The 14,564-nt window shown below is 35.8% G+C and overlaps 3 protein-coding genes across 4 annotated transcripts; 2 read left to right on the forward strand and 1 right to left on the reverse strand.

Moving 5' to 3' along the window:
• Positions 1-214: 214 nt before the first annotated feature.
• Positions 215-3,071, forward strand: LOC120161705 (pyrophosphate-energized vacuolar membrane proton pump 1-like). The gene is made up of 6 exons (XM_039171917.1): positions 215-501; positions 595-1,169; positions 1,325-1,704; positions 1,797-1,883; positions 1,962-2,292; positions 2,392-3,071. The coding sequence occupies exons 1-6, from the start codon at positions 270-272 to the stop codon at positions 3,067-3,069; spliced, it is 2,283 nt and encodes a 760-aa protein (XP_039027848.1). The 5' UTR covers positions 215-269; the 3' UTR covers positions 3,070-3,071.
• Positions 3,072-5,334: 2,263 nt separating this feature from the next.
• On the forward strand, positions 5,335-8,586 carry LOC120161864 (calreticulin-like). The gene is made up of 13 exons (XM_039172074.1): positions 5,335-5,487; positions 6,351-6,458; positions 6,553-6,745; positions 6,827-7,082; positions 7,169-7,225; positions 7,314-7,361; positions 7,452-7,538; positions 7,608-7,665; positions 7,762-7,829; positions 7,924-8,019; positions 8,099-8,155; positions 8,238-8,345; positions 8,438-8,586. The coding sequence occupies exons 1-13, from the start codon at positions 5,388-5,390 to the stop codon at positions 8,447-8,449; spliced, it is 1,248 nt and encodes a 415-aa protein (XP_039028005.1). The 5' UTR covers positions 5,335-5,387; the 3' UTR covers positions 8,450-8,586.
• Positions 8,587-12,869: 4,283 nt separating this feature from the next.
• LOC120161660 lies at positions 12,870-14,435 on the reverse strand. 2 transcript variants are annotated; one of them, XM_039171879.1, is made up of 3 exons: positions 13,950-14,435; positions 13,752-13,863; positions 12,870-13,533 (listed from the first exon to the last, which is right to left on the reverse strand). In XM_039171879.1, the coding sequence occupies exons 1-3, from the start codon at positions 14,400-14,402 to the stop codon at positions 12,908-12,910; spliced, it is 1,191 nt and encodes a 396-aa protein (XP_039027810.1). In that variant the 5' UTR covers positions 14,403-14,435; the 3' UTR covers positions 12,870-12,907. The 2 variants fall into 2 exon arrangements, with proteins under 2 accessions (XP_039027810.1, XP_039027809.1); XM_039171878.1 differs by having other exon boundaries at positions 12,874-13,533; positions 13,716-13,863.
• Positions 14,436-14,564: the final 129 nt, after the last annotated feature.

Genomic DNA, 14,564 nt, shown 5'->3' on the forward strand with positions numbered 1-14,564 from the left:
ATCCATCAAATCTCATCCATTCAATTCCCCTTAACTGCCTGTTTCAATCCAAGTCCTTGTTCTGACGTACGCATCAAAGTCAAGAAAAATATATATAATAAAACATTATTTCTTGTCTTTCAAGTAATAATCAAAGAAAATGCCATTGATCCATGATTTAATAATCTCATAATTTTAAAAATAGTTGAATCTTAATAATATAGGATCAAGTAAATATTACCATTTTGATCTTATTGTCTCTCCTCCTCGAAGATTGAGAGTTTGTGGAAATGGGTGCCTTGAGTGAGAATCTTACCCAGTTTTTGATACCCATAGCTGCCTTGGTAGGCATTGGTTTTGCTTTGCTTCAATGGTTTTTGGTCTCCAAGGTGAAGGTCTCATCATACGATCAGAGCAATGGATATAAAGCAAAGCTGATTGAAGCTGATGAAGAAGAAGAGGGCGTTGACAATCTTGAGGTTTCGATCAAGTGTGCTGAGATTCAACATGCCATTTCTGTTGGTAAGCTCTGTTTCTTCTCTATCATCTCACATTCAATAGATTAACTTGATCTGTTTATGGCTGAGTTCTTACCCGTCTGTATCATGTTCCCAGGTGCAACTTCTTTCCTTTATACCGAGTACAAGTACCTCGGCATCTTCATGGGCGTATTTGCTGTCATCATCTTCCTCTTCCTTGGTTCGGTTAAGGGATTCAGCACTGAAAGTGAACCATGCACATATAACCAAGGAAATACTTGCAAACCGGCCTTGGCGAATGCCGCCTTTAGCACGATCGCTTTCTTGCTCGGGGCTCTTACTTCGGTTCTCTCGGGTTTTCTAGGGATGAAGATTGCAACTTATGCCAATGCTAGGACCACTCTAGAGGCAAGGAGAGGTGTTGGGAAGGCATTTATAATAGCTTTTCGTTCGGGAGCGGTCATGGGTTTCCTCCTTGCTGCCAATGGCCTTTTGGTTCTTTATATATCCATCAATTTGTTTAAACTGTACTATGGTGATGACTGGGAGGGACTTTTTGAATCTATTACTGGTTATGGTCTTGGCGGTTCTTCTATGGCCCTCTTTGGAAGAGTTGGGGGAGGAATATATACAAAAGCAGCCGATGTCGGTGCTGATCTTGTCGGTAAAGTCGAGAGAAATATCCCTGAAGACGATCCGCGAAATCCTGCTGTAAGTTCCTACAGTTCCTTTTTTTTCACTTTGCTGAACCTATTAGCCTAGTATAAGTTGTGTTTGTTGTTTAGCTTTTACATATCTCCATATTGGCTAGCTTTGGACAAATGCTTTAGTCCCGCAAATTGTTAGATAGTGTGGCACTTATACAGGTTATTGCCGATAATGTGGGCGATAATGTCGGAGATATTGCTGGGATGGGTTCCGATCTGTTCGGATCTTATGCTGAATCAACATGTGCAGCCCTTTTTGTTGCATCAATATCATCCTTTGGTATCAATCATGACTTTACTTCAATGTCTTACCCCTTGATCATTAGTTCAATGGGAATTGTGGTTTGCTTGATAACTACAATCTTTGCAACTGATATGTTTGAGATTAAGAAAGTAAGTGAAATTGAACCATCTTTGAAACGGCAACTCCTTATCTCCACTGTCCTGATGACTGCTGGGATTGCCATCGTCAGCTTCTTGGCATTGCCGTCGGAATTCACTCTCTTCGATTTCGGAACTGAAAAGCTGGTGAAGAACTGGTATGCAACCTGTAAACTGTTGTCTCTTCATTTGAAGGTTCCGACTTCCGACCGTCTTTTCTTTAAGTCTTATCAATTTATGTGTAATTCAGGCACCTTTTCTTCTGTGTTGCTATTGGCTTGTGGGCTGGACTTGTTATTGGATACATTACAGAATACTATACTAGCAATGCTTACAGGTAAGGACCGTAAGATTACTTAATTGGAGTAGTCATTTGCTATCGATGATGCTTACCATCCTCTTCAAATACCTGCAGTCCGGTGCAGGATGTGGCGGATTCTTGCCGGACAGGTGCTGCAACGAATGTGATTTTCGGGTTGGCTCTGGGGTACAAATCTGTCATCATTCCCATATTTGCCATTGCCACTTCTATTTACGTGAGCTTTAGACTGGCTGCGATGTACGGAATCGCCATGGCCGCTTTGGGAATGCTCAGTACTATAGCTACTGGTCTTGCCATTGATGCTTATGGTCCCATAAGTGACAATGCTGGTGGTATTGCTGAAATGGCTGGCATGAGCCACTCGATACGCGAAAGGACCGATGCTTTAGACGCTGCGGGAAACACCACTGCCGCTATCGGCAAGGTAAGCATATTATGTTCATTCCATGATCTTTTTTTGTTCTCTTCAAATTCATTGTTCGTACTTAAGAATTCCAGACATGTTTCTCTCATTGCATTTCAGGGATTTGCGATTGGTTCCGCTGCACTTGTATCTCTCGCTCTATTTGGCGCCTACGTTAGCCGAGCAGGCATTGAGTCAGTCGACGTATTGACACCAAAGGTCTTCATTGGCCTAATAGTTGGAGCCATGCTACCCTACTGGTTTTCAGCCATGACAATGAAGAGCGTCGGGAGTGCGGCTCTCAAAATGGTCGAAGAAGTTCGTCGGCAATTCAATTCGATTCCGGGACTAATGGAAGGCACGGCTAAACCAGACTACGCAAACTGTGTCAAGATCTCAACCGATGCCTCACTGAGGGAAATGATACCACCCGGTGCACTTGTTATGCTTACTCCGCTTATCGTTGGAACCTTCTTCGGAGTCGAAACTCTGGCCGGTGTCCTAGCCGGCTCACTGGTATCGGGCGTCCAAGTTGCCATCTCAGCTTCCAACACAGGAGGAGCATGGGATAACGCCAAGAAATATATTGAGGCAGGTGGTAGCGAGCATGCGAAGTCACTGGGTCCAAAGGGTTCGGATTGTCACAAAGCTGCAGTGATAGGTGATACAATAGGAGATCCACTCAAGGACACTTCTGGACCATCACTCAACATCCTCATTAAGCTCATGGCGGTTGAGTCATTGGTGTTTGCTCCATTCTTTGCCGCACATGGCGGCTTGCTTTTCAAAGTGCTCTAAAGGAAAAATCATTTTTAATATCAATAAATAAATTTAAATCCGTTTAGTATTTTTGGGTACCATATCTTTTCTTTTTTCATCAAAATTTGTTGTATCTTTAAAAACAACTACTCCATGAATTCCATTGACAAGAAGAGACTTTATCAAACTTCGCTTTATCTAATGATTATGGATTTTTGTTTATCGACTCATAATTAAAGGGCAATAACCCAACATTTATACCGCTAAAATACTCAGTATACTAACAAAATAATGTCTAGCAAGGTTTAAATATATTAAAGATAATGCACTATTTTAAAATTTACTTTTATTTTTATAAAATTGAGTCAATATTACTTTTTTATTTGAAAATCTTGATATTTCCTTTAGATTCTATTTAATGTTATTGTTAATTATTGACATGATGATAATTTAACTCGAACATGATAGATTTTGACCCAATTTGATCTGATAAGGTTGAAATTTTCTTTTTTTAAAAAAATTTGAGTTCAAGTGAGGTTGAAATTTTTAAAGAGTGAGGTCGGGTTGAGTTTGGATTTACTGTGAAAAATCTTTGATCTGACCCGAGAATTTTTTTTCTATACATTTAAGAATATAATTGTTATAATACTCATCTCTCTATAGTTTTTTTTTTTCAATTAGGTCCCTTTTTATAGAATAAAGATAATTATTTATATTTAATCTGGATCGAGTCGAATTCCAGTTGAAGAAATATGCTTCTCGGGTCGGATCGGGTCAAGTGGGGAGATATACTTCTCAGATTGGGTCAATTAGAGGGATATACTTCTCGTGTCGAATCAAATTCATATTGAATAAGTGTATTTATTGAATCAGATCGGATTGACAAAAAAACTCAACTCAACCCGTTATCATTCTTAATTACTGACATGACAATTATAAAAATTTATAAACTTAAATAATTAAAATTTTGTATTGCTTAATTAATGATTTTTTTTATTTTTTAATATTAAAGGTAAAATTGATACGAAAAGTTCCTCAATTTTTTCAAAAAGATGTTTAAAAAAGGTAAACACAAATAGTCCTTCGTCCATAAGATATTGGCTTTGTTGCGTACTTTGATTATTAAAAGTTACAAAATGATCTCCTGACTATAGGAAGTTGTTCTGTTGAGTCCATCGACTATTAAAAGTTATAAAACGGTCATCTGACTATTCATTATATTCTAAACTTGTCATTTTTGTTAAAAATTTGACGGCAGTCTGAGCTGGACCTTAACTTGTTGACTGAAATATGATAAAATATGATCTCATAATATTAAACAACTATCATATCTCAATCAACATGTTAACGTCCACCTCATACGACCATTAATTCTTTAACATGAAAGGATGAGTTTGGAACATAATAAATAGTCGGGTGACCATTTTATAACTTTTAATAGTCGAAGAACTCAACAAAACAACTCCCTATAGTCAGGGTCCATTTTATAACTTTTAATAGTCGAAAGACTCGACAAAATATAATATCCTATAGTCGGAGACCATTTGTGAATTTACCCTTAAAAAATAATTAAACTTCCTTTTTTTAATTTGTTTATTTAAATCTTTAAAAAATTAAAAATTAATTTAAATATCCATATTTTTTAAAGAATTTTAAATAGTCCCCTCAAACTGTATTGATTCAAAAAATTCTTCAATATATCCTAATAAATAATATGAAATAACTTAAACCATAAACTATTGAAGTCAATAATAAATCTGCATAAAAAAAAAACCCAAGTATCAAACATGAATGACTCAATCTAAAACAACCTAACAGCTATACTCAAAACTAACAAGAAAATCTAATCCAAAATCAATTCTATTTGTCCAATTCACAGAAATAGTAGGAATGGTTGTTAGGAGATGATAATGTTGAAATCCAACGGCTAATAAAAGGCTGGTCTTTAATTATTAATTAAGAGACTTAAATAATAATCTGCTTCCACGGCTTCAGAGTTAAAAAACTAACGTCTAGGTGGAGGTCTCTATGGACCACTGCCTGCCTGCCACGTTTTACACAATTACCAAAAAAACAGAACAGGGCAAAATCCTTCTACGCTTCACGCTAAATTCAATGCCAATAAGTTTTGGCCTCGTCAACATAATGACACTTGTGAATGACATGTCATCAAACGATTGGCTGCGTACATTAACTTCAGTCCACGTCATATTAACCAAGAATAAACGTTACATCATTTTAGATGAGCCGTGAAAAACCCGTGGAAATTTTCAGAACGAGTATATTATAAAGGGTTACCTACACCCCATCACACTATCAGTAGGCACTTCTACTTTCTCGCTTCGTGGAATTCAGCTATGGCAATTCACAAACGAATCCCTAATTTTATCTTTCTGATCATCGTCTCTTTCTTCGTCATTGCCTCTGCTGAAGTGTTCTTCGAAGAACGCTTCGATGGTATAATCTCTTTCTTACGCATTTTCCTCCACTTTCTATTACGAAATCTACATGCATTGTATCGTAAATTCGTATTTTTTAGATCGGCTTGTTTTTGTCCTTTGAATCTGTTTTTCTTAAGAGTTTTACGATTTCATTTTGATCTAACATGAACGGATCGGTTAATTTTACATGCTAAGTAGGCTATCTAGTTGTTTTCGATGGTTTCTTCACTCGATGCTTACTTACGTAAAAAGAATGTAATAAGTTCGAATAGATCTGCAAGTAATTTGTTTTCATATAAAGTTGTATTTTTAAATATTTGAATTCTTTGTGAATCGGCAGTGAATTAGGTTCCTGTGTTTCGATTGATCTGCACATAATCTGTTTTCATATCGGTTTCTAATTTTTAAAATATAATTATTAGAAATGTATATGATTCCATTAAGAAATGGCTGCGGATTGACGTATTGTGTTTCTGTTGTTCTGTGCATAATCTGTTTTCATATAAGGTTCTAATATATATATTATTAGAAATGTATTTGAATTCTTTTAAGAAATGACAGTGAATTAGTGTAATGTTTCGATTGATCTGTAACTGGAGAGAATAATAGAATAGAACGATTATTAATATTATTATTATGTGTTAATTAATTAATTTTTTGATTTGATAAGGGGTAAGGGAATGAAAACAGTAGTTCTTAGCAATAATTTAGTTTAAGCGTTCTATGCCTGGTTTCATTCCTGAGATTCTGCTTCCTATTAACAATTGAAATAGAAGCTGCTTCTAATTTTATCGTACGGTTCACTGTTTTCAAACAGCGGGATTTTTACTTTTTTTCTCTTTTTTTGGGGGTGATTTTGCTATTGTTGTGAAATTGAAGATGGATGGGAAAGTCGATGGGTAAAATCTGACTGGAAGAAAGATGAGAACTTGGCCGGGGAATGGAATTACACTGCTGGAAAATGGAATGGCGATCCTAATGACAAAGGTAACCTTCTAGAATACTTGTAGCTCGGAATTGATGAAGGTAGCTTTTAACTCCTCTGTTTCATGCTTTACTAATGGCTTCATATTTTGTACAGGTATACAAACAAGTGAAGACCACAGGTTCTACGCTATTTCGGCTAAGTTCCCTGCAGTTAACAACAAGGGCAAGACTCTAGTATTCCAATTTTCTGTCAAGCATGAGCAGAAGATTGATTGTGGTGGTGGCTATATGAAACTGATTAGTGTTGACATTGACCAGAAGCAATTCGGTGGTGAAACCCCATACAGGTCTTATTTTCTTACCCTGTGATCTCTAAAGTATGTTATTATAGATTTTTTTTTATTTTTTGTTATGTTGGTTGGGTGTAGCATTATGTTTGGGCCTGATGTATGTGGAAGCATCAAGAGAACACATGCTATTCTTCACTACAACGGGACAAACCACTTGATCAAAAAGGAAGTTCCGTGTGAGACTGATCAACTCACTCATGTTTACACATTTATCCTCCGTCCAGACGCTACCTTTAGCATTCTTATTGATAATGTTGAGAAACGAAAAGGTAGCTTCTACACGGAGTGGGAACTTCTCCCACCGAAGAGAATCAAGGATCCCAATGCCAAGAAGGTAATTAGTCACAAATAATGTATTTTTTGTTTTTTGTTTTTGTTGTATGAATATTGGATACAACTAAGTACCTTGCATGATGGCAGCCTGAAGATTGGGATGACAGGCAACAAATCCCTGATCCTGAAGACAAGAAACCAGATGTAAAAACCTTCTCATTTTAACCCTTTCTCTGGTTTTCTTATACTACATATATAGGCAAGCTAATCTCTAGTGTTTGATTGACCATAGGGCTATGATGACATTCCAAAAGAGATTGCTGATCCTGATGCTAAGAAGGTAGTGATATAATTCTTCTTAAATGCCTCTATTATAAAATGTTATGTCTTGATTGTAATGAGGGTTAATGGTTAAAATTATTTACACCAGCCTGAAGATTGGGATGATGAAGAAGATGGTGAATGGACACCCCCAACGATTCCCAACCCAGAGTACAAGGGTCCGTGGAAGCCAAAGGTTTGTGAGATCCTTGTCCAATTTGCAGCATTTAATATGACTCCGCTACAATTCTTTCTCTTTCTGCAGAAAATCAAGAACCCCAACTACCAGGGCAAGTGGAAGGCACCAAAGATCGATAACCCAGGTTCATTTCTATTTCTTTTGTAGTGTGTGATTTCTTCTTCTTATTAACAACAAAACCTTTAAGTGTTTTATTACTGTGTTTTTATATGGTCCACAGATTTCAAGGACGATCCCGATCTTTATGTTTATCCCAACTTGAAGTATGTTGGCATCGAACTGTGGCAGGTACTCTTTTGCCACTTTTTTTTTTCTCTATTAACATCCTATTATCATCCCATGCCCTTTTAGACCATAACAAGATAAATGTTTGTTTTGTCAGGTGAAATCTGGAACACTCTTTGACAATATCTTACTTGCTGACGATGTAGAGTATGCTAAAAAGCTAGCTGAAGAAACATGGGGCAAGCACAAGGATGTATGTTCATCTATGTATTTCGAAGTGTTCATTTTGACTTTTAAATTCCTCTTTTGGTTGATTTGGTTGGCTTTTGCAGGCCGAGAAGGCTGCATTTGAGGAGGAAGAGAAAAAGGACGGCACTGTAGTTTCGGATGTAAGCTTATAACATGCCGTCTTAAAGATATAATTGCTTTGTTTGCTCTTTATTGTTTTCATTGTGTTATCGGATTGTCCAGGCCGAAGACAACGACGATGAAAGTGACGGTGGTGATGGAAGTGAGTCTGATTCCGAAAGCAAATCAGACACAAGCAACGACAGTAGTGAGAAAGAGAAGGATGCACGTGTAAGTAGTTATTTTCCTTTGTGTCTTTAGTAATCAATATTCATAATTTATATGTGCCTAAATTGATCAAGTGATTGTCCCTTTGCATGCAGGATGAGCTTTAAGACGAATATCAGTGCAGTACCTTGGCCTCAATTTCGCAATAGAAAAAGCGCCATGAAAGTGCTCATAAAGAAGTTCCCGTCTTTTAGTATTTGTAGCTTTAGGGCGTAGGGAAGATGGAATTAAAGGCTGCATTGGAATGAGTTGCGACTGATTGCTGCCTGGTTTTTAACTTTTGCCAGTCTTTTTTTAGTTTTATTTACAGTCAGATGTATTCAGTTTGAACAATTCAAGCTCATCTGCTAGGGATGAGCCCATCTCATATCAATTTGAATAATTTTGAGTTAAAACCCGTAAATCAGTCGTCCAACAATATTTCGAAGTGCTAGTTTTTATAAGGAAAATCATTTACGTAAAGAAGTCAAAATAAGAAATATTACAATTCACTAAACAAGTTTTATTATAATCAATTGTGGATGCAATATCACAAAATTTTTAATTGGATTATTAGTCGGACCACTACCTAGGGTTAAAAACCATCCACTTTTATTTATTTAACTTTTATTTTTATAACAGTATAACTATGCTTTTTAATGTTTTTTTAACTCCCCTTTGGAATTAAAAAATTCCATTGTGCTTGTACAAAATAATTATGTTTTTAGGGTTTTAATTAATTTTTTTAGGATGAGTATTATTATAATTATTCATAAATATATAAAAGATTAATATAATATTATTTCGAATTGGAACGGGTTGAGTTTTTTCATTCTAAACTCAACTTTGACTCAACTCGATCCACAATTAAAAAAATCGATTCGAATCAAAATATTTTAAAATAAAAAATAATACCATATTAGATCAAATTGAAATCTGTTGTATCCGCCTAGCCGGAAAAAAAGTTCATGCTAACAAACAACACACCTTTAATGTGAATATGTATTAGAGCTAATAAAATCAGGTCTAATTCTTTTTTTCTTCTTCTTGAAACAGTGATATTTATTGTAAGAACAGTTCATCTTCTCAAACTTAATTGAAAATAGAGACTTTTTTTCATCCCCTTAAGTATTGTTTTTTCTTATTTTTCTTTGAAGGATACAATAACTTTGTGTTGAAAAATGAGGCAAAGCACCAAAGTTGCCAATTACTTTCGGTGCAAATGGTGCAAGTGGACATGATTTTGTTGAATTTTTAAATGGTAAAATCACAAACTTTAGTCCCTAAATTTTAGGGTATTTATAAGATTAGTTCTTAAGCTTCAACTATAAATATCATAGTTCATTTAGCTTCAAAATTATCCCAAATCATTCTAATTTTCTACCAATACTAGAGAATTTATTGAGAGTTGTTTTCTCCTTTTTATCAAGAGAGAATTGTCATTGTTTTCTCCTTGTTAGATCGAGAGAAGTTGTAATTCATATTTTCTCATAGTGAAATTCTTCTATATTTGCCCGTAGTTTTTACCCTATATTATTTAGGGGTTTTTCACGTAAAATTAGTGTCTTCTTTATCTTCATTTTTATTTTTTCAAATTATCAGTGCTGATTTTGCTCTATCCGATAGCTGTATTCCGCATCACTTTGTTCTCTCATTCTCTCATCTTTTTTCTTGTCCCCTTTTCTCAATGTGGTAATTTGAACACCAACTCAAATTTTAGTATCTAAAATGTACGATATATTAGAATTTAATCTCAACTCATACTGTTATTGCTATACACTTATTAAGATATAAATATTTAATTATAAAAAACATCTTATTTTTATAAATAAAAATTAAATACTAATCTCGTAAATAAGAGACGAGACAAACACTACCACATTACATCTCGTGATCAAGATTCAAGATCTAGTTTTTAATGGAGTAAAAGATTACAACAGTCGTTAATGGTAGGTAGGCTTAGTTTAATATTAACAGTGAGAAGTAAAGATCCGAAACTGAAACAGCCCGAGATTGGTAGCTCTGATATACCTGATTTCTAAGGGATCATTGCATCCCTTGGTTTATGGCAAAAAGACGCCAAGATCTTGTTTCTGGGGATTGATAATGCCGACAAAACCACGCTGCTTCACATGCTCAAAGACGAGCTACTTTTCACATTTCACCCATTATCAGTATCATCACTGTTTTACGGTTTTTCAAAATGAAACATCGCCAATGCACCACTTTACGATTCTGGGAGTCAGATTTGTGTTAATATATTGTTGCCTTTTTCTAATAGAGTTCTATAATTTCTTCAATGATAAGTAATTGGAAGTTGGATTTTTTTTATGGAATTTGGTGATGGGATTCGACAGAGATTAGTTCAGCATCAGCCAACACAACATCCCACATCCGAGGAATTGAGCATTGGGAAAATTAAGTGTAAGGCTTTTGATTTGGGAGGCCATCAGATTGCTCGAAGAGTTTGGAAAGATTACTATGCCAAGGTACATATCTTTTCCCACAATCCTTGTTGATTCTATAAATGATATGGAGAACAGATTTTCTACAAGTGTCAAATAAGGAGAAGTTTGTTGCATGGCTAGATGATACGAGCATAGAAGGGGTGAAACAATTTATTTTGGAAAAGAAAATAAAGTGACTTTTTAAAACGAAAACACTCCTACGCTTTAATCACTAGATAATCGAGAATTTTAGTAGTAATATGCATCTAGTATGTTGCTATTCTTCATCTCTAGCATCGCACCATTGCAGGGATGTCATACAAATTGTCAACTTGGGAGATGGTTTCAGGTGGCTTTCTCAGTACATTAAGTAGGTAGAGCTACAAAGAGGATGTAAATCAAATGGTAGAGTGCTCGCTTTTTTCTGAAACTTTTTCCTGCGGTCTTTCTATAGCTCAGAATCTAAGATTAACCCCAACAATTTTTTTCCTCTTTATCTCTCTTATTTCTTCTCCCTCAGCTTCACTAATCCTTTCTACCTATTTTTCCATTTTCAGCAATTTTTGTCTGCTGTTCTTAGCAATCTTTGGATTTTCTCTTCATCAGATATCACTGCAAAAAAGCTGATTTGTCAAAAATATTCAACTGCGCATGGACGAGAGAGGGTCAGAAAAAAACTTGTCAAAATGAGTCGTTTGGCGTCTGATAATCATGCCAATGGCAAAACTTGTCAAAGAATTTAACATGATAATGTGGTCGAGAGAGGGTCAGAAAATTAGCCTTTGCATGGTCCTGATTAAACTTCTTCAGCATGTAGCAGTAATCAAGCCGGTAAAAATCAACCAAGAATGTCAGCAGAATATACAAGTTGCTCAAATGTACAAACCCCAAGCCAGAAAGAGTGAACTAACAGAAATGACATCATATATCCTTGTTATTATTTTCTTTCCACCAAATCTCCCTCTTACCCAGCAGCTATGTTATTCAGATTAGGATGTGAATGTCTAACGCATGTATATTTATTTTTTCCTAAATTTTTCTATGCATTTAGTGAATCTTTGGAAGACCGTACGTACCATGTACTCATATATATTCGGATATGTGACAGACACAAATATTAAACAACTTATAATTATTGGTCCACCTCGCCCTGCAGGAACCAACTTTGGAAATATTGAACAACTCTTAATTACTCGTCCACCTTGTCCTGAGGCCATGATACCATGCCAGGCCAAGAATGTAATAACAAGGATTAAGTTGAATTTATGTTGTCAATAAGAAAAACTCTGATAAATTTCAACAAAGGGGATGTAGCTCAGATGGTACGAGAGGTACGGGGATCGATACCCCGCATCTCCAATTTCGTTTTTTATCGACTTTATGTTGCTCTCATCGAACTGCATATGATCAGCCTCTCTGGACTCTGCATTAACACTAATTCTTGTCTTATTATAATTGCTGGATCTATCCTATCTATGGGCAAACTGAGATCCAAGAAATATGAAAAAAAATTATTCTTTACACTAATAAGAAGCGAAATTTGGGAAAGTTTAAAGAGGAAAAGGAAAAAACCTTCATGCTGTTTATCATTCTTTACACAAGGCTCAGCTGGAACATATACATACATACATATATATATATATATGTTCTTTTTTTTAGATTAAAAAAAGGAAGGGCAGGCCATGGCAGGCTTCCCAAATAATATGATGGCTCATTTGCTTTCATCATAGATAAGTATTGCAAGTAAACATGAGTTTTGTGGCCTCAATGTGGTCCGTGATTGCCTCCACAAGGTAGTGTTTGATAAATAAAACAGGTTAAACTAGAGCAACAATCAGTAAAGTTTAAAAAGTTGTGTTATGGACCTTATGGTCACCAACATTATAGATGTAAATAGTTTATATAAAAGTAATATATTTTATTGATGTTATAAATATATTCTCATAATATTTTATAACTTTTTTTAAAAATAATGTAATTAGTTTTAGCCACAATTTAATCTAAATATTATTTTTGTCAACAATATAATAAGTATTTATAATAATTGTAATCACGGAATGAAGTTAATATAGACGTATATGCTAGCTAGACAGTGAATTACAGCAAGGAGAAAAGGGATATCTTAAGATTAAGATGGCCTTAAAGCAACAAATCAAAAACTAATTCATCAAGTAAGCAAGTTAATATAGTTTTCTCAACCTCTAAACCCTCTTCAAACGCTTCCGTATCAAAATCAAGCCATCTCTCATGCTTTGTGTTCATATTCTTGCCTACAAGGTCGTCCACCACCAATATGTTCCCCATGTTTCTCCAACCCAATACCTCTTTGTATAACTCTTCTGCTAACCATCCTTTGTTTTGGATCAATTCTCCCCACTTATCCCACCCTCTGCAGCTTCCGACAAAAACTTGGTCGTACCGTGACTTCAGGGATTCACGCACGCAATCGAGTAAAAGTTTTAGTTCGACCTTGTTGTGATCTTCTCCATGTCCATCAGTTCCGTTCTGATGCCCAAGCTGATTAAAAGCATTCAGGGTCATGATATTATCAGTCTGACCCAATGCATATTCTATGAACTTTTTTAGCTCAGAGTCTTTTAGCACCATTTTCACATAATCAAGTTCAGAATTGGTCGACTCTTTAAAATCTGTTGATTTTGATGTTGTAGTTGGAAGCTTTCCGTCCATTTCTCCCACAATTTGGGATGACTCGATTCCAGGAGACGAACTTAACACTTCTTCATCAGGAGCCAAATGCATCATGCCTGCAAATGTAAAGTCAATGCAGCAACTTGATTACCGAGTTTACATATTACTCATCTATGCAAACCTAATCAACAAGTTACATTTATGCAAACCTCATATTGTTTCTAGCTGAATATAAAATATAATGAAATTGGTCAAGTGGATGAAACTTGAATCCCAAGGAAATACGGGTACAGCTTACCACTGGTACTATCTCTACTATCAGCGAAACAATCGCTCGTGGCAGTAAGTTCATGAGTTGAAAGTGGGCTAGGATGTTGAAGATCTAATTCTTTGCCAGTCTCACTGCTGCTGCTTCTAGCATTTCGATCTTCAATTTCTTCTGAAAGCTGGCATCATTAGATAAACTTAAGTAACACATGCCATTATAAGCAAAACATGCCATTATATAAGTAAATGGTAGCAGAAACCAAACCTCCCACTTCCTTCTCCGAACAAGCTCCGGACTGTCGATTGAAGAGCGATTTAAGTCAGCGGAGCTAGGTGATATGTCTTTCTCTAGATCCACCTGAAGTCTTTCGTGATGTCCCATTGATGTAGTGATCAATGTACCCAATGAGATATCTGAAGTTTTCTGACTGGATGCAGGACTACATGAGGTCTCCTCTAAAATGATATTGCAATTGGATGACTCAATTCCATATGTCAATTTCTCAAGTTTTTCCACCAAAATAACACTCAGAGCATCCCCACCGATTATATTAAGTCCGAGAGAAGAAAAACCCGAGCTTTTTGAGAATAGTGGATTATTGTCTCTGGAAGGATCACTATCAAAGTAGCAGCTCGTTTCCCCAACATGACTTGTGGAAGGTACATTGGGCATGGATATTTTGATGGGAGATGTAAATGTAAATGAAACAACATCCATGCTTGTCTTCGTTGTCTCTGCATCTTGATTCGAGTTCCCACAAGTTCTAGTAACGTTACATTTGATGGAACTTTCACCGCCACTCATCAATGAATTTTTGGAAATTGTTTTTCCGGAAAGAAGATCCTCATTTACAGGCTGTTTCTTTCTAGACAAATTCTT

Source organism: Hibiscus syriacus, unplaced genomic scaffold (assembly GCF_006381635.1).
Source record: "Hibiscus syriacus cultivar Baekdansim isolate YM2019G1 unplaced genomic scaffold, ASM638163v2 tig00111402_pilon, whole genome shotgun sequence".
Lineage (NCBI taxonomy): Eukaryota > Viridiplantae > Streptophyta > Magnoliopsida > Malvales > Malvaceae > Hibiscus > Hibiscus syriacus.